Source organism: Bombus pascuorum, chromosome 8 (genome assembly GCF_905332965.1).
Source record: "Bombus pascuorum chromosome 8, iyBomPasc1.1, whole genome shotgun sequence".
Taxonomy (NCBI): Eukaryota; Metazoa; Arthropoda; class Insecta; order Hymenoptera; family Apidae; genus Bombus; species Bombus pascuorum.
In genome coordinates, this window is record NC_083495.1 from 8,165,113 (window position 1) to 8,192,592 (window position 27,480).

Here is a 27,480-nt window from a genome sequence, read left to right on the forward strand (position 1 = left end):
TTTTATAATCTTCAATAAGTTATAAAGCTAGTTGTTAAAAATTGTATTTAATAACGAGCAAAATCTGAATGGTCATATTAAGTTATATAAATTAAGTTAAGTTAAATAAGTTAAGTTAAGTAAGTTAAGTTAAGTAAGTTAAGTTATAAGCACTGAGATACTTTTGTGCTGAAATGGATCGAAGAGATTTATGGATAATTATTAAATAGTAATTTTCGTAAAAAGCAATTATTACAAATTCAATTAAGAAAGTATACAAACGAGATGAACGGCGTATACGCGACGCTAACTGTTATGCAATGATATTAATCAGCATTTATCAATCGCAAGTTTACTGAAAATTCTGGAAAGGGAAAGTTAGAATATAATGGAATTGTATGAATAACATACATTTAAAATCTCGACTGCCAACTGATTTACATGGAAGTTACAGAGCGTATCAAAAATTGTGCAATCGTATGCACAGGCGCAAAAAATCGCGGAAGATGTCGTGTATCGAACGTTTATCATACTTACGATTTCTTGTAGTACTTTTACTTTCGTTCCTATGTCTGTTTAGCACGTGAAACTTAACTGTTAATCGCTACACAGGTATTCAAAGAAAAAAGAAATAAAAAGACACAATGATTTTTTCGTTACGATACATTTTTCTTTCGATCACGTTTACAAATATAAAAACAACTATAAACGTACGTGGGGCGTGTTCCCTACCGATCTAGTAGTACTGAATCGGATAAATCACTAAGTAGCCGCTAGGTATATTAATGCTAACGAGAAAAAGTATTTACAATGTGAGTAAGGAAGTGCATATTGACACTTCTGCACGGTACCACCAACAAGAAAAAGCTAGAAGTACACCGTTATGTTACGTAATTATGCTAGATCTGTGTTCATATTCCTGAAACGCCCTACCCTTACAGCCTATCGATCTACGTTACGAAGACTAACACATTTCATTTGTCTTATGAAAAAGAATACGTTCGATATTAATGTGACTCAAAGCATCGTATTTTTTGCGGCAAGAGAAGCACATTTCTACATTTTGCTACGAAGAGAAGGAATCGTATTATATTATCCACTAGGAAAACTAATGCGATTTAAAAAAAAAAGGTAGCATATTTTCCTTGTAGCGATAAGAAGTCATTTGCCACAAAAACTAACACATTTAGTTAACAATACAGTGTATTAGTTTTTCTTGGGAAAATCTAAATATGCTACTATTTGTAACAAAAGATGAAATGTGCTCTTTTTCTTGGATGCTATGTTACTTTTAGTAAGACAAGTGAAATATGCTATTCCTTTGTAACGCACACCGCTATTTCCTGCTCGAGTACCCAACTATAAAATCCGTTTCCTCCGTTTTTACTTACTCTTTGTTCAAGCTTACCGCTAATAAATAGATACGATAAATATAACGAACTTGACAATCGTCGACCTGGCGTCGCGTACCGGAGAAAGTAATTCGTAAAAGTGCCAAGTGTTACCAATATATGCATCGAGTTGAACCTTTCGATGCGTGTGAAACGTTTTCACGTGATCCACGCCAATCCACGCCTCTCGATCTACGATCGCACCACGTGTTTCCACGGGCATACGTGCGCATAGCTTTCCACGGAATCAAGTCGTAGGACGCGTTAGATTTGAATCGATTCTCACACTTACGACAGGGAATGCAAATAGAAAGTTCGTTCAGTCCAAGTAGAATGTCTCTGCGCGGCGAACCACGCCAATGAAAGTATGCTACAGTTGTCCATAGAAGGCACCGGATTAATCTCTCAGTCCGGGCACGCTTGCAAAATTTGCCATAACCATTGCAAAATGATGATTTTGTTCCTGATATGTAGCTCGCAATCAATTTGAATTCCGATAGTTTAGGAATTGAATGCCGCTAACTGCAGGTGCTGACGGAAATAGTATGATGAACAGGGTGAAAGTCGGACGAGAATTTGGAATTTTATAGAAACGCGGATAGAACACTAACGTTATACGTAATCTTCGAATGGGCCTGCGGATGTTTATGCAAATTCGTGTCTTTATGAATAGAACGTAAATGTAGGTACAGAAAGATTTGTCTTATATTTTTAATATTATACTTTTATATATTTTGTATAATTTGGTATGTTATATACATTCTGAATAGTTTTGCATACTAAAGTCTTTCGTAAATGCATAAATATCCGTAGCTTAATTAAAAGTATTAAGTTACTGGCTTTTCAAACGTAGTCAATTTTAGTCAAATTAGTTTGTACTACAGTAGAACTTCACTTATTTAATTGACCGAACGCTTGACTGAAACTACTTATTTCAACACAAACTCTTATTATACGAATTCCATTTACATACGATCAACAGCTTGGAGTTATTTTCCCAGTTGTAATTCTGGTATGCATTTGAAATTAGTATTACACGTATCGATAAATATTCTCTCTCTACTTCGATTAATCCTTAACTGAAAACATTTTCAAAGTAGCAAAATTTTAGGTTTGTTTTAAATTCTCAAATTCTACGTGACACATAATGATTCCAAACTTTTGTTCGTTGTGCAAATAAACTACCCATATTCTGACAAGTTCGTACTATATTAGGGAATTTCAGTTCAAATAAAATATTTCTACTGTAATACTTTTCATAAATTAATATCTCAGGTACATACATCAAATGCCAATTCGATTGATGTCGAAAATATAAAAAGAAAAAAAACAACTTTTTTCTCTGATATAAATAATGACACGTGATCAATAAATCGCGGTTTAGTTTGATTTTGTAATTAATTCATTGTCGACTTTTTACGCATTTCCTATGAGTCATTTCCCTGGGAAACGCTGTCTCTAAGTGATTAAACTTAGCGCCGTTATTACGACAGCAAATGTTTATCCGGTTCGATCATACGGATCGGTGTTCTGTAATGAAATCAGCGAGTACGTAGGTCGGAATTCTATTCAAAATGATCGTGTGCACACGATGAATAATTCTGGTCACGACGTCTGGAATCTGTGCGGTGTAGCATGTTACCGTACGAATTGACGCGGCACGGCGCGGCGGCGAGAAATTACTATGGTAATGTGTTTAGTGTGCGTGAGTATTGCGTCAGGTCATTGACTTTCACTCTCTAAAGATAGTCGTTCTGGACTACGAAAAAGTGCTTCCGATGCTGATCTGGAAATTGGTTTGATATCTTTGCAAAAATTTTGCTATTAGAATAACAAATTATCGTTAAATTGATATTTACTATCGACGTTATATGTAATGTTAGTTATTATCTGCTTGGGCTGTTAGAATTCGCAACATTATGAAATAAACAAGTTTTGAGTAACCAGAATTGGGAAATTCGTATTTTAACGAAAGTGAAGTTTTGTGCAAGTTAGAACGAGAGTAAAATTGTAAGATCTCCGTGTACGGAATGTTAGAAAGTTACATGTTAATTTTGAATACTAGTTCTATCACAGATTGAGTCTCAGGGTAATGTCGATGTTCAGTGAAGTACCTTGGTCGATATCGTCAATGTTGTGCGTTTATGCAAAAATTCTGTTATTTCGCCGTGATTATTTCATAGTCAATTTAGCAAAATTTAGTATACATACATTATATAATTGCAATTACTGTGTTAGAAATAAATAAATAATGTTTTCAAATTTCGTTACATTTTGAACGCCGTAAAACATTGATCTAAATTATTTAAAAGAACGATAAATTCTGTTCTTAGTTATGAATATTAGTAAATATTCAATATACTCAATCATTCCTAAACATTAAAAAATCCTAAAATTATACAATGTATGCACCAAATATTATAGCAAAAGATTTCAGTGAAAGTTAATAAACCATCAAGGTCGTAATAAGGAAAGAAATTGCCACAACTCGACTAGTAATAAAAAGTAAAACACGACGCAAGTAATAATTTCTACACACAACCTACAATATCCTACGCATAAAAACAAACCAGATTATTCGACTAATTGCTATGTCGTAAAAAATGTCGTGATTGCCCCTCGATAACCTTGAACGAAACATTGGGTATCGTGCACGATCGATTAAATCCCGGATACGCACACGCCAGGCCCACTGACAGCACCATCTCGTTATTAAAGTGCCGCGGGTGGTCCGAACACGTAATCGGATAGTATAAAAAGTTGAGAATGGGTACCCTATAAAGAATTTAAAAAAAAGACTCGCAGGCTAGATGGAATCAGTAACGAGAGGCCCGAAGATAGTGATCGATCTGACCTACGGAGAGAGGTGCACTGGCAGCGCTGGAGGACCTCGCAGGAGCGACGTAGTAGAACGACTGGGGTTGCGACTGAGACTCGAGCAGCTGAAGCCTATGCGACTGAGCGGATTGTTGCTGTTGTTGTTGTTGTTGCTGCTGTTGCTGACGTCTTTGCTGTTGAGCGTACAGCTGCTGCGACTGTTGCAGCAGTTGGGCTTGCTGCTTCCTGTACAGCACTTCCTGGGGTTGGCTGATAGCTGCTGCGGGGGCGGATTGAGCCGACTGGGTTGCCGGTTGCTTATAAAGCGGGGACTGACGCTGGGGCTGCTGGGGCTGAAGCTGCTGCAGCTGCTGGAGTCCAAGGTAGGACTGGGGCTGGGCTACGAACGGTTGGAGTTTGTGACTTAGGGTGAAGTCACCCACGGTTTGGGGTAGCGTTTGATAAAGTTGGGTATTGTACTGACCGGTAGCGGGATCGTAAACGAGCTCCGACTGGTAGATGGGGTCGGCGGCGGAGGCGGTGATCGGCGATTGACCGGCTAATTTTACTTTCGATGGTTGGGGCGACGGTTGAACGGGCTTAGGGCTGGCTACGCCGACGGTGTTCACATAACGCTCGAGCTCGGCGGCAAAGTCAAGGTGAGATGTGCTAGATGCGGTTGTGCTGCGCAGATTGGGCGATACAGTGACGGCCGAGGGACGGGTGTATGCTAATGCTGGACGCTCGGTGCTACTAGGGGACACATATTGGGCAGCGACTTGTGCAACGTGGGGTCGGGGAGTGATTGCGACCGATTGCGGCTTTGGGTGACGGGCGACTGGGCGGCGAGTCGTTGTTTCGAGGGTTTGATACGCTGTCGATGATACTGTAGGCTGGGCACGGAGAATGGGCGAAGCTGTGCTCTGATATTGGGTCGTCGATGAAGCTAATCTGTAGAGAGCAGGACTGGCCGTGGGCGATGGCTCGTAAAGAGCTGTCGATGGCGTGACTTGAAGGTAGGACGGCTGTTGAGGCGTTCTGTAAGCATTTGGTCTTAACTGCGATGGCTTAACGAGGTCTTCATCGCCCAACTCTTGACTAGCATCGTCGTCTAATTGATATTGCGTTTGAAAGATCGTCGTGGGTGCTCGCGTGGTAGGTTGTTGATATGCTGGTCTCGATGATACTGGTCTTGGTATTGGTCTCACGGATGGATAGTTAGCTGGTCCAGAGATATCGTCTTCTTCTTGCTTGTCGGCAAGATCGTCTTCGTCATCCTTTGGTGCATTTGGATCGCAAGGATTGCCGGATACGTAGGTGAACTCTCTTTTATTACCATCAGGATCGATGTAACCGTATTTACCGCGCACTACGCAATCGGTTCCACGAGTTTCCTCCTTGAACGAACCATCGGCTGCCTCGTAGCCAAAAGTGAAAGATCCGTCGTCGTTGACCTTGTTGTAATTGCGAATGGTCTGAACTGGTGGTGGCTTGGATGAGTGCAGAGCGTCCTTCGAACGTGGCGAAGGAAGGGCACGAGTACGTGGTTGGTAGACTGCTGGGTTGTAATCGTCTTCAGCAGCCTGACTGTCGTCTTCTTCATAATAAACTTGCGGTTCTGCAATACGAGGCCGGATCTCCACTCGCTTTGCTTCTATTAGCAGCAGAAGGCATAATGGGATTACCTGGAAATCCAAATTATATTAGTTAACGTAATCACTATGTATACTGTCTCGTTTATAATAACTTTAAAGTAACAATAATTGAACTACAATAACTATAAGGTATATAAAATTCTTTTAATGTGCAAACAATATTGACGAATCGAATTCCTTGCGTAACGTCGCAAAGAAAGTTTTGAAGAATTTTCAACACTATTTCAAATCCCAAAAAATGCACGAAGCAAAAAGGTATAGATCAACGTTCAGTTATTATGAAAACTATACTGCAGGCAAACATAATTTTAAATTTCTTTTAAACTTCTTAACACAATTTTGGTAAAGAAACTAAGATATTAAAACAGGTATGTCACATGTTATAATTTAATATTATTACAACAGTCTTAGAGCTCAGGATATCATTAACATCTCTTTTTATCAGAAATGATTGCAAACCACTTATAAATCAAACTTCTTTCTGCCACGAATCTCACTTAGGTGTTTTCATTTTACGAACGCATACAAATCTTCGCTTGATTATAATTTTTCTAATTACCATTAAAACAGCGCACGTAATACCATATTCATTCGTTATAAGCAACACGCTATCAGTCTATTAATATAATCGTCTCTATTCCAGTCTGCAATTACTCTAATAGATACGCGTTACGAAAAGACGTTTCTAAGTAGTATAAGACGACAAGTAGAAAGGGACGTTATACGGCAGACAGGCCGCTAGAAGCAAATGCAGGATTTGATCGCGGTAGAGGAGGAAAACTTTTATCACGTCACGCGAGTCGTAATCAAAATTGTTGGATTAGAATGTCGGCAGACCAGGTCGTTATTCTAGTTTCCAAGCACGAAACCGGATCTGCATCGGGGTACGGTTTATAGTCAATAGGAAGCAGAAGATGGCGAAGAGAGAGTGAGTTTCGCGGATCGGTGAACTCGAGTACGCGCGAATGGTATGTGCAGCAAAATTCCTTATCGCTCGCTCGAACCAGCCCGACGTTACCGAACCATTTGCCATGTGCCAAGCAGCCCAGGAAGAAAAGTATTATGGCGAGCTCCATGCGATGTTATGGTATACGGAATTATCATTCGTCCATGCGATTTGCCGTATTATGAGGTGAAATATACAGAAACGTTGCTTTATTATGGAAAGTAGAGGAATCGTTCGCGGACGTTGGAATTTTATATGCTGATCGTTGTCACTGGAAAATTCTCTTCACTCCCTTTTAGTTTCCTTCATTGCTGGACGGTTTAAAATGGAAATGTTTCATGGATGTCTATTTTTACTGATTCTTTGCGTGTATTTTATTATAAGTTGTCAACGTTGATATTTAAGCCTTCGTAGTATTCTTAAAATTCCATTTTGTTCATCTTAATTTTGTTTAATATTCTAGACTCTTAAAAATTCAGAAAACGTTTCTAATTTGTTGTTCAAGAGATTTTTAACTTTATCAACAAATTAGAACAAGCTATCAAATATATCTGGTACTATAAATTTTATATTTTAAATTTCATCATATATAATATAGTTAATGATGTTTACTTCTTGTAAGAAGTTGAAAATATGTATCTATTTCATATTTGATAGCAGAAATGCGAAAAATCGTAACGATATAGAGGTAATCATTTTCGAAATGGTTGATTCTGAATTCTTCGTCATTATATTATACTATCAAAGAATTTTATTACATACAATAATGATAGTTTGAAGATTATAGATCACTAGAAGATAGTTCACTAATGCCCAAATTAGGTATAATACCTTTTGTGTAACTTTTATACGATGAACGTACGTGTGACGTGTAATGGATTTCTATATATCTTCTGTAAAAGCCTATTATGTGCGTACATTAAGGTCAATTTCTTTGACATACTCAATTGTGCGGAAACATCGTGTCCATAATGATATGGAAACAGCGATCGTAGATTTGGGTCGACGCGACTGGTAGGAAACAGATTCGACAGAATTTCAGGCGTTTCTGCTCGTGAGAAATCACTTTCTTGTAAAATATGGAAAGCTTTGATTTATTGCACACGTTGTCTTGCATTCGCAATACAGTAATTCAGGAAAGCAGATAGCGATTCGTAAAACACGTTGTCAGAGGCACGTTGAAAGATGGAAACGTGGGCAAAGATATCTACAAAGACAATAGATTTAAAACTATAAACGAACAACCACGCATTCTGTGGGCACAGTGCAGTAAAGATATGAATAAAATAAAAATTAATGCGATTATCCAGAAAAAGGTATACGTATTCATATTTATTTTACCACAAGGTATTTTAAAACACTTAAAACTTGTATCGCATGAATGGTTTCTAAAAGCAATGACCAGTATATTGGTATTAATAATTTCAGACATTTCTGTAACAGGTGTGTGGTAACTGGACGATTATGAATACCTAAATCAACAACTAGTTTTCTTGAATAAAAACAGGAAAGGTTTGGAGCAAAGTGATCGTATTACTTTACAAGTCTTTAAAATACGCGTATAACATTTTCCCATGCACATTCGTAATATTGCAATTAAAATACCAGAACGAGAAACATATTTCAAACAATAAAAACTCTGCAATCGCGTTATTGCGATGCTAAAGAAGTAATAAAATAAGAAAGCCTTGAAACGTTCTGTCAAACGATTTCTACGACACAAAATACTTGTTTGAAAGAATTTGGAACGCTGACGAAACATAAAACGACCAGGATAAATTGCTAATCCCCTCGAGGGAAACTAATAATAATCTCGATTCTCTTCCCGTCACGTTTCTGCATTCTCATTTCCATGTCGTCCACCGATACGTGGTTCGGTTTCCTTGTAATACTTTTCACCCGTAACTGATTCATCATCGAGAGAATTTTCCTATTATGAGGAGGATTTCCCATGCGCGTTGAGCTGACCGTACGTCCTTACGACAAGACGTGGTCCCGACTTCCGGTAGAACCACTCGGTGGGAACCGCCCCAGCTCATACGTGTTACGTAATTTCTACTACTCGGTTGACCCGAATACGGGGCGAGGCAGGATTATAGCAGCGCAGCGTGGTTACCGTGAGAGATTCAGATTCAGAGCGTCGTAACTCGCCTCTGTTTCGCTACACCATCGCTTCTGGATCTCCTTGAACCGAACCGAGAGCAAATGCTCGCACAAAACAGCCGCACCACGCCTCGCGACGACCCACAGGAAATGCTCGATACACCACTGTCACTTTTAAACGTTCGTTCGTTTGTACACGAAATGCGCCTAACCTACGGCGATTTTCGCGACATTCTCTTTTAGATGCTATAGCAGCGGACTTCGCCTCTCAACGGGTGGTGCATTAATTAAATTGTATCCGCCAAGGAAGGTTATCATTTTGTTAGATATATTTCATTCCTGATCGATTAGCTGTCATGGATATCATGGTTTCAATTATTCTGCTGATCCGAAATAAAAGAAATGAAAAAAAGATTACTTATCTGTAAATTTGGCAATAGCCAATAATAGAATGAAAGAAAAAAAGTAATGATCGATAAGGTGGCGTCAGTTTGAAGTTACACATTTGAATTAATTCCAATGCAGACTATAATGGATATACATATATACTAAAAATGCATATACAGCAGTTAATGGATCAAGTAGATCTTAAGATATACGAGAAGACATCTCAAAAAGCATGGTTTGAGAAAATCGTTTAAACAATCTTCTCGCGTTTCTCAAACAGACATAACATCAATACAAATAATTTTTTAAATTTAGATATAAGGTTTTGCAGGTTTATTTCTAAAATCATATTTTTTTTTAAATACGAGAAATGAAGGTGCCTTCTTAATTTGTATTTTTCAATGATAAGATTACTCCTAAAGATGATTTGTGAAAAGGAGTTTCATCTAAACTGTTGATTAATGAATAAGCTTCAAGTTGAAGAGTTATAAAAATTAGTGCTTTGATCTTGGAATACGATTGGATATAAAATACATTGATTTCTTTTTGAATTTTTCCTTTTCTTCAGAAAATTACGAAAGATATCATTCAAGTGCCTGTAATATCCCCTTTTTCATAGCTTTTCAAACTAAGCGTCGATTGAATAATATTAATAGAAAAACTAACTAACCATCATTTCGACAGGAAACCACAAACTTTTTACACGCGGCATTTTGTAAACGCTATACTTGTTTACATTACCACCATGTCTCTCCTTGTTATGATAATTACACTCTGTTTGCTTGAACTCAATTCCTACGTTGAAACCGCTGCACGATCATCTACAGGAAGTGTTGTTTCAACTATCACTTTCAATGGTTATATGGACTTCACAACGCCAGTAACTAGAATTTCCATCGTTATTAATTATCGTATCAAATCCAACGTCTTTTCTTTCTTCTTGTTTTATCCTTTCTGTCACAGCGGTATATAATTTTCTCTTTAAAAGTAATTTCCCACTAAAATGCATTTATATTGTTATTTATTATTTTCTGCGAACGTTAATCATACAACAGTCATCTATATACATTGTAGCTAAATTTTGAACGACCATAATCGAGACGACATATTAAATTAAGAAACCAACATTAACTATTGATGTATATTTTATGTATGATTATGTTTTATTGATCATAGAGCATGGATTTCTAATATGTACGTGTTCTACGTATCAAGTTTCCATTACGTAGAAACGTATCAGCGTATAAAATTACGCGATGCCTTGTTTTGGCATGTTGCGGTATGTAGAACCGGTGTAGAACCGACATAAGAGAAAATTCTTGCATAAAAACGCGTTACACGCCTTCGTGGAGCTCATAGAAAGTGATGCCGGTTTAATTATCTCCTTTGATATTTATGCATACCAGGAAGGTTACGTTTTTCAGATAACACACTCGAAAGAAAGCTGCTTCTTTGTTAACTTGAACGTTTGCTATTTCATCTTGTTTCGTGACGCTACAAGTTATTAATTACGTTTGCACGAAGGCAACCAGGCAATTTGCTTAACAATCTAGCGATATTTATTGCGCTATTCCGTATTGTAGTTACTCTTACGCATGTTGTACATTCTAATGCAGAGTTAGGTAACTTCGTTGAGTAATTTTGTAGTTTAAATAAAATTAAATTTGCAAGTAGTATTTTGTAGTAAAATCATTATAGTTTTATCAAACACTTCATTATTTTTCGTCATTATCATTTCAACATTTTACATTTCTTCTTTAATATTTTTTTCTTCAAACAAATATCAGATAATATCATCATGTAATCTTTAATAGTTTTACATTTTCAAAACAATTCTCCATCATAATCTGATATTCTAATATCACATTATCTACAAAATTTTCAATTGATCTCGTTCTCATTTTCCTCTCAAACTTTCAAATTCCATCGAGCTACGAGTCCACGCTATTTCCTTTTTTAACTCCAGCATCGCACAAAACAAAATATAGAGGACAAAACAAAGTGAAGTTCAAGCAAATCGAACGACACAGATCCTTTCTTCGGATCAACGAAATCGTACTATTTTCACTTTCCTGTAGTTAAGGTTCAGAACACACAACCACAAAATTATTGCAGCATGAAATTACTGGAACCTTGTCCGTTCGAACATGACCTAGTAAAATTTTACTATCGAATATCGGCGATTTAAACAAACTAACAAGAATAGAGACAGTGAAATATCGGACATTTCTCGAAACATTTGAACAGGATGGAATTGCGTGTCGACAAAGACAACGACGACGATGACGATAACATCGATATCGATGACTCGGTGATCGGCGGTGATCCAGCGACCGAAGGAATATTCGAGACGCAGTTGGCACACAGTTCGTCCTTGAGACAGGGAGGTACGTCGTTACGGGACTTTCGAACGATACGGTATGCACCATGCTCTCTTGGGCGTGCGCCGATTAATTTCCAGTCGACCCGTGATAAAATGCGGTTATTCTTTCCTTGCGTTCATAAACCCTGCGAACGTACTCCCCACCAAACCAAATCCAACCCAGTCGATGTACACGTGTGATAAATCGTGTCTTTCGCAAGATTGTGTCAGGGAGAAAATCGAAGGTTACCTTCGACTGATCTGATGAAGCTCTGCTTGGTCACGGACCTGGTTATGGAGCAAAGAGACTTTTATGTAACGCAGAATTTGCGGTTGCATGATAATTTTGTGGCAATGGTATTTAAGGATACTTTGATTTGGACGGTGCATATATCGTGGGCAAATGTGTGTGTGTGTGTGTCGCATGTATGAAAGGTCATGTGTGAGAGAAAAAGTTGAATACAAAAGATAAGCTTGAAAGAGCGATGGTGATGTGTAAATTAAGATTTCTCAATAACGATGTTGAAACAAACATAAATTTAGGAATTTAAGGTGAAATTAAGATATGAAATAGTACGTTAACGTGATAAATGGTGTTTCGATTCTATTAAAATGGCAGAAAGCTATTCGTTATCTTTTTCAGACCTATGCTTTCTTTTACAACAGTAAATTCTGCTTCATGTTGACTGTTTCTTAACAAGCTAGCCTACTATAAAATAGCACACAGTATATTATAAAATAAAAATATATTTGTAGCAAGATATAAAAAAATGTTTTACAAATTATTAAAATCCAAGAGTAATGATAATAATAATTTAAAATTATTCTTGAATTAATTTGTATTAATTTATATCAAGATACCAAGCGTATTTCATTTCATTTATAATAAAATATCTAAACTATTATTAGAAGTTTTCAATAATTTAGTAATACATTCGATGATATACGTGTATATTACTATAAGAAAAGATTTATTTGATTGAAATTTCCGTCCTATGTGCTATTTTTAAACAAATATATATGAAACACATAAGCAAGTTTTATTAAAAGTTGATACAATGCATTTCACTTTTCCTTCGTCAAAGACTATAATTTCCCACGATCATTTTCCTCTTGTAGGACAGTTAATTACAGTTACTATCACAAATAGACTAACGCGAATTAAATTTTCTCGCTGTAATTTGTCGGAAGGCGGCGATTATATTGTAAAAGGATCTATACTTTTCAAAGAATCAATTTAGAACTACCTTCTCTTAGGAAACACTTATTGTTGCGATTTCTCGCGCCACTAAATGTAGAATGTTTTCTGCATTAAAAAAGAAAATCTTATATGTCTGATATAGATCTAATAAATGATTCATGCAAAGGTCGTGAAGCTAAACATTAAAGTTTTTGATAATTAGTCCATTTAGTTCTTTGAGATGAATCTTTTTTAGTTAAATATAGCAATATACTAGTACTACGGAATATAACCCTCAAATCAAAGACAGAAATATGCGAAGCTGAAATCTGAAAGTATGGAATCATTTACTAAATCGTATTTATGTATATTGAATCGCCTGCTAATTGTATCACTAATTAGGAATGAATGCTGTAGATATTAATTGTAACAGCCATGCTTCGTAATAAATCAAATTTATAATTTGTTAATTCCATAAAAAATTATAAATATCTACATTTAGATAAAACTCACGTACGATTATCATAAATTCACTGAAGTATTAAGAAACTTATGGTCAGTACATCATTCAGACAAGATTAATTATCCATTAAAATTACAATTATTTATTGAAATAATGTAGGATAATTAGAAAATTATTCTAATATATTCCTAATCTTTTTTTTAATTTCCCTTCAAATCTCTAAATAAAATATTCTCCGCACAAAAAGTTCAAGAAACTTCACAAAATGTTAATACCCTGGAACTAAGCAACTCCATATTGAAACGTTTACGATGAAACAGAAACGATCGAAGCTAGAAAATTAGAGAGAAAGGCTGTTGGAATATGAAGCTAAGTAGCCAAGGGTGACCCAATTTTTCATGATCGTTTTCATTATCGAGTTAATCATCGGTCAGGGCTTGATTAAAGTCACACGAAATCAGCAGAGTTCGATACGTCATCGTTATTATCAAGATTGAAGCTGGCTGTAACTTGTGGCCTCGCTCACTGACAGGGTGTACGCTAGTGAATACTAGTGTATAATCTAATGACTCTGTATCTGGTCTGGAAAATCGTGACGCGGAGGCAGGCCTCTATATAATCAGCGCTAGAACATGCCAGTCACATACAGTGAGAGGTACGAACACATTCGGTTGGTCTGGTTGGAGGCAATTGGTCCTGGTCTACCACGCCTTGTCTGAGCCCCCTGGCTCTGGCTTTCCAGAGAAAGGAAGAACAGCATTACCTTCGCGTAAACCTGTCTTATTTTAAAATACTCCTACGAAAGCGAACGTTATAGCCACGCTACAACGTAGATATCTGTAGTTTGCGGGTTAGCTGTCGTCTCTTAAGATATGAAGATATGAGACAAAATGATGTTAATAGAAGGAAAGATCGTTGCGATCGCTTGGAGGAATGAAATTCTTGGGTTTCGCAATAATTCGAAGGAAATGCCAAGGTTACCATATTCGAAAAAGTGGAAAGGAATGGAGAAAACACGAGAAAACAGAAGAAAACATGAGGTCACATAAGGAAACATAAAAACACATGAGAAAACGTAAAATATAAAACGACGTATAATCCGAGTAAATTAATTCAGATATATTTATAATGTTCCTAAAATGATATTTGCAAAATAGTTTTATCTTTTGTGTCTTTTTTAACGTTAAAGAAGAATCTCAAGCGTGAACAAAATGTGAAAAAATTCTAATTGGTATGCAAGATTTGTCAATTTCACATATACCTTTCTGAAACATTACAAATCTTATTAAAACATTACACATTGTTTGATAAAATAAGAGTAAAATTGAAACATAAATATTCGAGGACCGCAACAGAATTAAAAATATCTTCGTACGATTCTAATTGAGGTTTCAGGTCTCTGTTCATATTTCTGTCATTTCGCTTGTAATCACGCCCGAAATTAGTATTAATTCAAACTTCTGACTGCGTTTACGATTTCGTTCAATCGTAGTCTGAACAGACCAGGATACATTGGATACATGGAAACATTGTGTTTCGATAATTGAACGACAGTCGTCGAACTACATATATCTCAGCTACTAGGAATTATCTAACATCATCATACAAATGATTTAATTAATTGCATGATGATTTCATTCACTATTAGTCGACAAGTCGTTAGATAGAATGTATTCACCGGTTGTTTACCACTCGCAATAGAAAACGTCACTCAACGTGTATAGTCTGTCGTCTCAAGTCGGCCGATTTCTAATCGTTGAATGATTCAAAAGTATTTACATTTGCATAGCCAGTGATCTATAAGTGTTCAATGATTATATCTCAATTTGTACGTCACCTTTCCTTCGAAGTAACAAATAATAAAACGTAATACTATTCTCTTGAAAAAAATGAGAAAAAGTTTGTTGGTTTTAAGAGAAGTTAAATTTGTGTTTCACGTTCTATGAAATCCATCTTACATTTCATGAAAATTCCAAGTTTAATGTTGTAATGTTGCTGTTAGAAGTGTTGGTATAGTTAGGGTTCTCTTGATTTCTACCATTGGACGTACAGAAAGAGAAAGAATGTGGTATTGGTTAGATCGATCGGTTCTAAACTTCTCTTTCGAAAGTAAAAGTTAGTTCCTTGAGGAAGGTAGTAGCTGGAAGCAGTGTTCTTATTTACTGCAATCGCTTCAATTTATATTTGTACCACCCGCTTTGTAGCATAAGACAGAAGATATATTGTTCGAAATATTACATACTTTCTTCTTGTATCAGTGTTGTTAAAGTACGCGCCTAGGAATCAAGGGGTGTCCGTATTTCTTTGGAGATTCAAGAACTAAGATCGAGACACATAATCTGATAATAAGATGATAATGTGATACAAGTATAATGAACTGCCAAATCTCCTCGGTTGAAATATAATTTAATTCTATTTCTGACAGTGGCATAAAAAGTTTTCAAAAATAAATATTTCTATACAAATACAAAATATATTACAGACAAAGGATATTATGTTATTAATTACAAAATAGAAAATAATAGGTCTTATGTCTTCTTTTTTTTGCAGTTATCTCTGCAGCATCGATTGGTCTATGTTTTACTTCATAAAAATATGCTCAGTAGTGTATTGTTTTACGTGTTTCATTATATGGATAATGAATTTATTGAAATTAATAAATAGAAGAATGATATAAATAAAGTAAGGAGTAATTGTAATGTTTCTATACAATTCTACGATACTTTCCCTTATTAGCACTATTCATTAGTATAGAATACTACTTGTTAGTATTTTAAAAAATGGTACGCTTTCATTTTCGTCTTGAAAAGAGAAAGTATCATTTTTAATTAATATCGAAAATGATATGTCTTCGATAAAATTAATTAATTTTAGAATCTCCTAAACAGTATGAACGTAACTAAGGAAATTTTCAAAGAATATTCAGTGAATTAATTAAAGAAAAAGACATTGTTCCATCGTACATCAAACAGAAACGGTAGAATATGGCATAACGTCATTGTGTGATTATAATCTGTGGAGGATGTTACCTTCGCGATTATGATTTCCTGGATCGATAGTATCGTGATAATCTTAGGCATCAATTCTGAAACAACAGGTTGACAATGATGTAGACGGCGGTATCAAGGAATGGTCGCTTTCACGGTGAAGGTAAGCCGTTGCTTTTAGAAAAAAAAAAATCTGTTAACCGGTCACATTTTCAGAATTGCATTCTTCGTCATACTGAGTATCTAACTATACGTAGTATGCAATGCAGTGACTGGCAGTATACGTAATGCGTATCTGATCTGGATCCAGCCAGCGGAGCCTTGCTTTTGATTATATTGCGTTTCTAAGGAGGAAGTAGTTAAAATGTCTCGAGCACACTTTCTTCGCCCGTATTTCCGTAGCGGAAGCTGGGCACACGATCGATGATTCGTTTTTAGATTAATCTACTACCTGCTGGCGTGTTCTAATTAGCCGACTGATGTGGTGAATGGTCGCTGGGTTATGTCAGAATCGTGTTAATCGTAATGGAAATTGGTAACGAATGATAGAAGCGTTCGAGGAAAGTGGATAAATTATAAGGTTTATTAATAAGGCAATAACAAGGTAATGAAGGTAATAAGACGTTTGTGGATATAAATAAATGTTGGAAATGTTGGAATTAGAGAAGGAGACGAAGTCTCAACGTTTTTCGTTAAAAGATTCGAAGATTTTAGAATTTGGTTGAATTTTACAAAATCCTCAAGAATTTACAAAACTTGTTAAAATGCATCAAACTTTAATAGACTTTATAAGAATTCGCAGAGATTTACTGAAATTCTTTAGAATTCCACACAATTTGCTGCAATTTGCTAAAGTTTGTTAGAATTCGCTAAAATTTGTCAAATTTCGCTAGAATTTGCCAAAGTTTGTTAAGACATCGTAAAATTTGTAAAAATTCGCTGCTATATAAATAATAACTTCATCGCACGTTAATTTGATCCACTAAAGAAAGTGCTCAGTGTTTCATGTATAGAGTCATTTTAGTAAATAGTCACATGCGAAAAACAAAATAAATTCAAGAAATTACGTTTATGAATAACATATAGTCCAGGGAAAAAAGTGCACGGCATTACAATGTTTAATGATTATGCCCTGCATCAATTTTTATTTTAAACGTTTATACACGTTTCCTTGTACGAATATTTATTAATGGTAATAGGATTTCCATATCCTTTTACCTCTCAAAGGAAAATTAATGCGTGAGTGAGCATAGAATTCGACCTTGCTGATCCAGTTTCTTCTCATGTACTTGGAACGCACTGAATCATTGTTAAATAGTCATTATGTTTATGTACGCTAACAGACGATTAAGCAAAATAACGAATAATAATCTCGTAAAGTAAAGTAAAGTAAAGTAAAAAGGAATTCACTACAGTGTTACTTTCTGTGTTGCCTACTTGAAGTGATTAAATCTATCTAATAATGAAAGGAATAAATAACCCGCTGATATAATTGAATAACGGTCTGATGCAACTGCGATGACTATGATGCTGTGTTAGATGCTTAGATGAGTCAAAGGCTACGCTTCAAGGTTTCGTTCTGGTTCTGAGGTATAAATAACATTTATACTTCCGTCTAACATTAATTTCTCTCGAGATGAGAGAAACACTACATTGAGAAACGTTTCAATGTTTGAAATCAATGAATGAAAACTTTCAAGTCTTGACCAATTTAATGCGAATGACTCTTCAGAATATAGTTTCCTACATTTAGTATTACTGAAACAATTCTGCAAAGTAGGCAACATTACATTTCTCTTGTTAAAATTTCTCCTCGCTCTTTTCCTTTCGCATGATATCTATCATTTTCATATTCCAAAATCTTTACCAAAATTAGAAAAACGTGAGTCGCTTCACCCGATATCATAAGAAGCCAAATACGCTTCTTGTTATCGCCAAAATTAGCATGACACTCGTGGTTGTCACACACGAGTTGTTCGGACGTATTCAAACAGCTGCCAAAGAAGTTAAGAAAGAAGCGACAGGTGAATAGGCCGTGCAGATTTCTCAAGATCCGTGCGTCCGACGGCTCTCGTACGGCTGTCTTCGACGCGAAAGAGGATGCAAGATGACACGCGTAGTCATCCTGTTTCCCGGCAAAACGTATCCGCCGGAAATAAGGAAGATGTGAAAGGTTTCGCGAACGTTAGTCGAATGCTGCGTATGGCGAATTATTCGCGTCGATGTGAATATTCGAAAGTGCAAAAGAGGCGAACGTTCCCTGGCAGAGAACGAAGGCAGGGCAAAGTAAAATGCGCAGAGAAAAAACGTTTAGACTCTAAATATGGTCTCGAGTGGAACAGTGAGAGTGAACGTGACTCGTTTCGTATGGGCGTTGAGAACGCAGCCATTGGTATGCAACTCTGCTATGCCCTTGTCTTATGAACTGTGTCGTCCACAGAATTACTCTACCACTCGCTTTTTCCTTCGTTTAACCATTGGAAAGCGAATAGCGTATTGAAAAGCCACGTTGATTAGTTATTGTTAATCATCGTCATTCTCATTATACTGTTTTAGTATTGTGGACCTTTCACTAGCGCCGTTATACTATATATATATTATACAATAGGGAAGCTTTAACGAACGTGATACTCGTTTGATTTGTTTCCCAAGTACGATTTCTGATTTAATTGGAGGCTTAATGGGCAAAATTGAACAATCATGAGATACGTGTGTTAAATTAGGAATATCACAGCGTATTTACTATATAGGATTCATGAGAAGAATATCGTAGGAATTGAAATTCCTTGAGCAGATGATAGGATTTTCTACAGCGTCGTAAACTTGTCACAAATTATTGGATAGATAGTGGAATAACATATGTACACTTAGAAATCAAATCGTCAAATTCTATTTGAAATTAAAATAAGAAATAATTATTTGAGATAATTCATCTCATAGCGTTATTTTCGATAGTGTTGTTTGAAAATATCGATAATATCGATGCATGTTTTAAATTATTTCACGTTTGGTGAAAGAAATAATCGTGAAATTGGTGCAACAAAAAGAAGCAGTAGTCTATACTCTCTATAATATGAACTGTAAAGAGAAGGGCGGGAACAAAAACCAAACTCAATCTTGGAGATAATTTGAGATAATTTGAGAAAGAAAATAACATGTCATTTGAAATAATATTTCAAATACCCAACGTAATTTCAAATATGCTCAAATTTGTTAAATGTAACGTATTATGTAAAGTATCTAAATGTAAGTATAATTGGGATTAAGGGAGAGATTGAAGAACAGGTTAATTCCTTTCTCATGAGATCTCAGAAAGAAAAGTAAACGTAAGATCGCAACGTACGTTGATAAAAATAAAACAAATGTGAAAATGGAGTAAAACACTGTACGAGTCGCTTGTTTTGTTATTTTTTCACACGGTTGATACACAAGAATGTGAGGAGAAATGTGCTATAATTGGAGAAAAATTCCTATCTAGCATCGATTAAGGAAGCACTGGAAAATTAGATAGCGCCCGTTGCACGGGCACTTTGTATTCGCGCGTTACGAATCAACGAAGCATGACTACGTTTAACCCTTGCCTTGGATACAATTTCACTCTTTCACAGTTTCCCACACTTCATTTTGCATTTCATTTCTCACATTTCACCACCGGTGAGACGTGTCAAAAATTTCTCGTGAGTCAGTGCTCCGGCTTCGACGTCGATTCATTGGTAACTGGCGATGCGTATCTTTATAACAGTAAAAAGGTTTACAGGAGTTTCGATGCCAAAGGAAAGCTTGTATCCTGATTTGAAAGGAGAATGGTGTAAGCTTAATCAGTTTTACGATTCATGATATTGAAAATAGCGGCAAATATCAGAGTTCAGACACGTTTTTACGCGTTTGTTAAAAACATATGATTTGTGAACATCGTGTTACGAAGATGGAATTAAAAACCTATCAAGACCGCAGGAAATCGTGAAAGATTATAACGAATATAACGTACATCCAGCCCATTAAGGATTAAGCAATGAAGAGTTGTATAAACAGAAGATTATTAAAAAAATGTAAATAGTGTAACTTATCAGGTCGTGATTATTAGATCGTTAAAGATGAAACGACCGAATTTTTCATAATATTTCCAAGAAGAGATCTATAATTACAACGTTAAAACATAGAATTCAATAATATAAATTATTGGAAAAAATTCGTAAATGAAATATTGCATTAACGCGATGTTAGCCCTTAATAACGTTAAATAAACTTTTATTTCACACATTTTCATTATTTTTTTCTTGTTAAGAACACTCAGGTTATCTACTGCGTTCTCTTAATTTAATCGAATTTAATTCTTATCCAAAAAGATAATAACGCTATTTATCGCTCTTTCACGCTTTCGTAATACTATTTTCGAATCACTCATAATTTCATAGCCTAATAAAACACCTCTAACAATTAATAATTTTCGTTCTGATAACCCTCAGCGATTTTTGCAGCCAAATTCGTGAAAGTTTCGGGGGAGTTAGATGTACTTCATTTAACGCCTAATTAAACCACGAGTCTGGTCGAAGTTTTATGGCTAGACGCAAGATTGAGAAAGTTTACGGTTAGACTGTTAATTAAGGGAATTTGTTATCGCCATACGTTTCTTATGAATACATCGTGCCATATATAATGATCCAAAGTTCCTGCGAGCTTCGGTGTGATACTTTTCGAACAGCCGATTCTTCCTGCACTGAAATATTTTCGCTCTCACTTTTTCTTCGGTCTGGCTGTCTAATGAGCCTGTTCCTGCGAAGGCGTACAAAAACGGGAAAGTCTGTGCTAAAATACCGTTTACTGGAAACTGTTACCGTCTCCGTTTCGCGTCACACCGATACACCGGCGCTTCCCATCGCCTTACAGCTTTCCGACATCCACCAAACTTTCAACATTATTTATTTGTCCTATTTTGTTGAACTTTTAGGTTATTCATCGGCGTTCTTCCCTAATTTAATTAAAAGACAACGAATTAGCTTGAATCGTGTATACGAGAGTTGACCGTAGTGTCCTCCTTACTTAACCATTTCGAAACTGAAGAAAACTAAAGTTTTATTATTTTCTTTCTACCATTTCTGTCTTTTTTCGTTCAATTTAAGATATTTAGTCATTATTTCATAACAGCTTATATAATTATTATACATACAGCTATTCAAAAGAAAGGCAAGAGACCTAACTATGATGATTATATTTAAATTCGTAAAATTTAAAGATATTTATCACAAGCATATACTTTGCAAAAATCACTAAACATATTTGAATGGTCGACTATGTGTTATATGTAGTAAACCACTATTCATATTGTATACTGACTTTTTAATTAACTTTATTTATATACTAGCAATAAATATTTTTAAACTGTTACATACATTTCTGGATTCGTTTGAAATTTTATTAATGTAGAATGCTAAATTTTAACCTTCCACGATAACTGATGAATGTCATGCTTTTGATGTTTCGAGATCAATCGTTTGCTAGTATAATCACGATAACCATGTCACGTTGCAGTCCCAATGCAATTTCAAAAAGTTTCGTATAACACACGTTATATATCCATAAGAATTCTTTTCTGATAAATGTTCGAGTACTGTCATCCACGATCTTGACAAACGAGCAGATGCTAGATAGGACATCTAACTAAGGACAACAACATAGGTAACAAATGTTACTAATCTAATTGTAGAATTTCATTAGATCAACGGTTATTTTCTTCCCTGTTGTGCAACGAGAAAAACGATCGTAAACCGGCTTTTAACAACGACCGATTTGCAGCGGACTAGACGACGCTTTTGCCGGTTGTTCGAAGGAAGAATTCGTGTCGTGAGTCGTAGAGAGCGAGCAGCCAACGCTGATGACTGTTTATATCTGAGGAAAGCAACCGAGATTTACCCCTGTATTTGTACGTATTAGCCTCGCTTTCGCAATTTATCGATGGCCAGTTTCTCCGTCATCGGTTTCTACGGAACCAAATCTAGGTCTTGGTGTGACGAGAGAGACAACAGTGGCTCAAAATCGATGGATGGCTGTTATGACACGCGCGTTTCCTTCGCGAACTATGATGTAGTCTCAGGGCAGTGTTTCGTTCGTGAGTCCTTTGAGCTGACTTTCGTTTCGTTATGTCTTCTTATGTTAATGAGAATCTATAATAAGAATGCTTTCGATGGTGGGCGTGTATAAAGTATGTTAAAAAATGTAGAGATCGATTATTAATTACCGTGAAGTTGTGTAAATTTATGGGAATATTGCGGTGCGATGTAATTGGACGTTTTGTTGAAAATGGGAGCCTAGCTTTTTCAGTGGTTTTTAATTACCTTCCTCTTTCACAAGGAAAAACTGTGTGGTTGTATCGTAAAAAATGTTCTAGAATGTAAATTTCTGTTGCAAGTGGCTTTCGTAAAGCGGTGATTATAAAATTGCAGAGGCGCATGGGTTTTAAGCGTGAAAAATGTTCTCTGTCACGTGGATTTTATGTATCTTTAGAAATTTCATGGTTCGAACGCTTCGGTAATTATTCTTATTCAACTGGCGCTAAATTTATCAGTTTTGCTAATGATGTATAATAGAACTACACTTCGTATTATTACTGTAGCGATTTAAGGAATTTCGTTGTGGCTAAAGTGAAAATTTTATCCCACCTACTTACTGAACTGATCTACATAAAAAATCTTTCTGAAATATTTTACACGTGTTTAAAAGAAATTGAAGAAAATTATGCAGAAAGTTCATATTCTTATATTATTTGGTAGAAAGTCACTGGTAGTATTTTATAATCGTGGAATAGAAAACAAGAAGTTTCACTCTTATGGTAACATGCTTCCATGATTTATAGTTATGATTATATGTTCGGTTCGCTAAAGATGCAATAGATGATTAATCTCGAAAATCAGTTCACACGGGATAGCGATCTTTGAAGTTTTAACGAGGTTTATATAATCCCTTAAAGTAGGAATTAAAGCACAAAATGAGTAAAAGTTTAGAATATATATGTTCCTTCGCGTGATCTATAATAATACTGTACGTATACATATATGGTATTATCGATTTGACGATGATAAAGAATTAAATTTCCCAGAAGCTGAGTAAAAAGAGTGCATGAAATATTTATAACTTGTAACAGCCAGCTTATTTCGATCGCGTACGTCTACTGTTATTTATGATCGGCCAAACTGAGTAAAACGAAAGTGAAAAGCGTATCGATAGGTTTTCACTGTAGAAATCAATCTATTAAACAATAGCGATACTGTAGCTACATTGAAGACAAAAAGCATGGATAGTATATCGTGATCTAAAGTGAATCTGACATTTAAACGATTTGACGTCCTATATTTTAAAAATCGTTTCACAGAAATCTGTACGATGCTATATATTCAACAATATTTAGTTGTAATTAAGTTTAGTAATATTTAGTTATAATTAATAATATTGCAGACACCCATAAAATGCTAGATTTGATAGAAGTACAATATGCAGTGGCAAGCAAATAAATACGAATATTTTGTTTATAGAATTCGCGTAAAATATATACTTCTTAGTTATAAATTAGTACTATTACGCTATAAAATTAGGTGTTCGTAAAACTAATGATATTCAAAGAAATCTTGGACAAAGATATATGTAAATCGCACAAATAAAAAGTAATTTTATTTAGATTCTCCCAGATATTTGTACGCAATGGTTTACTTTATAATAATTGTTAGTTCATAACTGTGTGCTTTGTTCCATTTGCTTGTATTATTGTTGGTGAAGTGGCACTTAACGATACTGGTTATATTCACGACAATGAGATTAAATAGTAGTTTAGTAACGAAAAAATTTGTAAAATGACAGGTTCGACGCTAAATTGGTGAAAGTAGCTATAATAAAACTCCACAGACAGCTGATCTTGTATCAGTTGTTTGTACCTCTTGTTTTCTTTAATACTGTTTCCAACAACTTCACGTAAGTCGAAAGTGCGTGAAAAAATTAGTGTTCCATTTTTGGTAATAAAATAATCTTGTAAACAAATTAATCACAAATCTGGGAATTGTAGCATGAGTAGTTCAAGTTACATGTTAAGTATTTAGAGTACAACAACATTTTCTAATAACCTATGATTGTAATACATAGAATTTAGTCAGTAAACAATAAATAAATTTGTCTATAATTAATCAGTTTACGTATAATAAGAACATCTACAAGTATTTAAATAACTATACGATAGTAACATTTCTCCCAACGCAAAAGTAATCGTATATGAAGATCGAATACCAGAAATGAATTTCAAGCAAGAATATTTCTCCTCGTTCGAAGAAACGTTACGGAGAAAAAAAGGTGAAATTGGAAAGTGTTTTTACACTGATTTTTCGTACAATTAATTGTTCGATTGCTCGGAAGAAGTTCACGATTGGAAACCAGAGTTGGTGGAAGTTCTCACAGGAACGAAGAAAGAAGGAACTCTTCTCTTCCTATATAAGAAAAGTGCTTTCCTTAATTACAATTAATTTTCTATGAATAGTAACGCACGAATGCAAGAAACTTTATAATCTTGTAACATTATCTTTGCTCTGTGTGCACGACGTTCTGTCATATTGGATAGAAAATAATGACTAATGAATGATTAAAGTCATCTGTAAAAGGTGAAGCGAATATAATCATCATTTTTCTTTCCTTCGCGTCATAGAAATATTAATGAAGTTTTTTGATTTCGAAGGATAGCATGTTCCAACCTATTTAGAGTTTGCGAATTCCTTTCAATTGAGTTCATAATTACGTGAAATGACGAGTGATAATAACGTAAGAAACAATCAGGTATAATGAGGGTAATTTCATGAAGTACCTAGGTGAAATTGAAATAGGTGTGAAAAGCGAGGTTTCCTTTGAAGAAAAAATAACCTGCATGTATCATGAGTAAATACATAAGTACGAGGAACATGTACTTGTTTCTGCGGGGGGTTTAATTTATTATTGTTTCGCCAAAGTATATTGTAACATAGATTATTCTCCGGTACATGACTGTCTGCAACCACTGTGAGAAAAGTTCAGGCATTTTTTATTCCATAAAAGTTCTATGAATCTTAATTATTCTGTGAACCGAGAAAGTGTAATATGATAATGATGGAAAACCCAATACGAATTTATAATTCAGGAATATCAAATAATCGATTTAATAATATTCAAGCGAATCACGTTTGGTCAACATGTTTATATTTATATTTAAAGAAACAGAATTATAGAGTAATAATTTTTCCAAAATTTGTAATAATAATTTTTCCAAAAAAAAACGGAATGTAAAGAAAACAAAGTAAAAGGTTAAAAGAAAGTGATTAAAAGCGATGTTACAAATAATACATAGGAAATTCTCAACAAAATCGTACGTTCGCGTGGTAATATATCCATCGGCAATGATCAGTTTCGTATCAGATTGCAATTAGTCTTCTTCCTTTCAGTACACGCCAATTTGAGAAGGGTAATCGTAATATTGCAATCACTTGTTCTCTAATGCATTGATCACTCAACGGTACTCCTTACATGGGGGCGAAAGTCTGTCGAAAGTATTCGAAGCACATTCTGTTGCGTAACTTTTGACAGAAACTAACACTACAAATTTAGATCAAACACGACGACGGCATTGAAATCAGTGGCCAACGTAACAGTACCAAAGGTTACGTTTTAAGAATGTGACTAAACTAATTATTTTTCAAAATACACACACGTAGCACACACTTGATTGTGATTTCTTCTACTATTTCTAGAGTCCTTGAAATTTTTCACTGTTAGTTGTACTATGATGATCACAAATACAAAAATTGTTAAAAATTATACAAACATAAGAGGAAATTCATTATATTTGTACACTACACAAAACGATTATAATTGTTAAAAGTACGTGAACAGATTCTGAAGCAAACAGAATCATCTATCTGCGGTCAAAACAATTAAAAAATTACGATTATACACCTTTTATACGAATGCAAAAGATATCAGCTTCTAGGTCTCTACATGGACTAGATAGAAACGACCACTAACTATCTAAAAGAGACAGGACCTTTTTGCAAAATCTAGTTGACAGAACAAATTGACAAAAGCCAATTAACCCAAAATCGTCCGTAATGACTCAGAAATTGGTGTAACGTGAAACTCAAATTGAAAGAAAACTCTATCTAAACAATTGCATCTCTTGAATATTATCTTCAGAACAAATCATGTTAATCGCATTCTTCAGGATAGCAATACATCCCCTTTAACCCATCTATACACATCCTTTCAAATGATAGATTGGAAAGTAGCTAATTTTATTATATTATGCAACCTTCACACCACTGTTCACTCTACCTAATATTCCTTAGAATTGGTAGCCATTTATCGAGAAATAGCTAACGATACAAAGCTTCAATGAAGCCCAGGTCAAAGAAGAAAATGAGATTATTTTAAGAAACATCAGGAAGAAGCTTAGTCATACGCAAGTTAAATACAAACAATTTCATTCATATCCTACGTCTGTTTCACCGTAAGAAAAGACCAACTAACTACCTTGATCAGCGCGCAAGGTATGTACCAGCAATGTGTCACACGCCCAGTTGATCAAGTCGACGTACACTGTCAATGAAACACCACTGGGACACGTATCGAGCCAGTACATCGGAGGCAACCCCGTGTCAAAGCTCGCGGTAGTAAGAGATGAAGAGATAGCAGAGAAACTATGTAAGTCGTTGTATGTACATACCAAAGATATAATCCTCATGGTGCACGCGTCGCAAACGAGGAGGGTACAAGTAGTCGAGGAACGATCCTACGAGAGTTTCACTGAGAGAGTGCAGTCGTATAGTACGGAGCTCGGTCCTTTATAACCTATACGAACGGTTTTGCTTATAGTGGGGGTTTGCGCGGCTAGTAACCGCGTCCTCTTGGACAACGGCGTGAAACAGCCGCAAATTAGATTCTCCAGAGGCCGGGCAACGGCATGGCCATTGCCAAACCACAACGCCACGGGGCCTGACATTGCCAAATTGTATGGGAGTACGTGAACGTAACGTTGCATTATGTGAACGTGCGTGGACACGCGCGGGCGCGAAACGCGTCCGCCTCGGCAAAATATAGGTCGTGCGAGCAAGTCGCGCCGATCGAGAAGAGTGTTTTATAAACGCGAATCGATAATGATCTTCTGTGTTTGCCGGGAAGTATGCTTTCATGTAGGCCGCTTTTTCAGTTAT

General features: G+C 35.6%; 1 protein-coding gene across 2 annotated transcripts; it reads right to left on the bottom strand.

Annotated features, from left to right (window-relative positions):
* Positions 1–611: 611 nt before the first annotated feature.
* LOC132910163 (transcription factor SPT20 homolog) lies at positions 612–27,111 on the bottom strand. 2 transcript variants are annotated; one of them, XM_060965669.1, is made up of 3 exons: positions 26,994–27,111; positions 4,672–5,872; positions 612–4,587 (listed from the first exon to the last, which is right to left on the bottom strand). In XM_060965669.1, the coding sequence occupies exons 1-3, from the start codon at positions 27,009–27,011 to the stop codon at positions 4,187–4,189; spliced, it is 1,620 nt and encodes a 539-aa protein (XP_060821652.1). In that variant the 5' UTR covers positions 27,012–27,111; the 3' UTR covers positions 612–4,186. The 2 variants fall into 2 exon arrangements, with proteins under 2 accessions (XP_060821652.1, XP_060821651.1); XM_060965668.1 differs by having other exon boundaries at positions 612–5,872.
* Between the last annotated feature and the right edge of the window lie 369 nt (positions 27,112–27,480).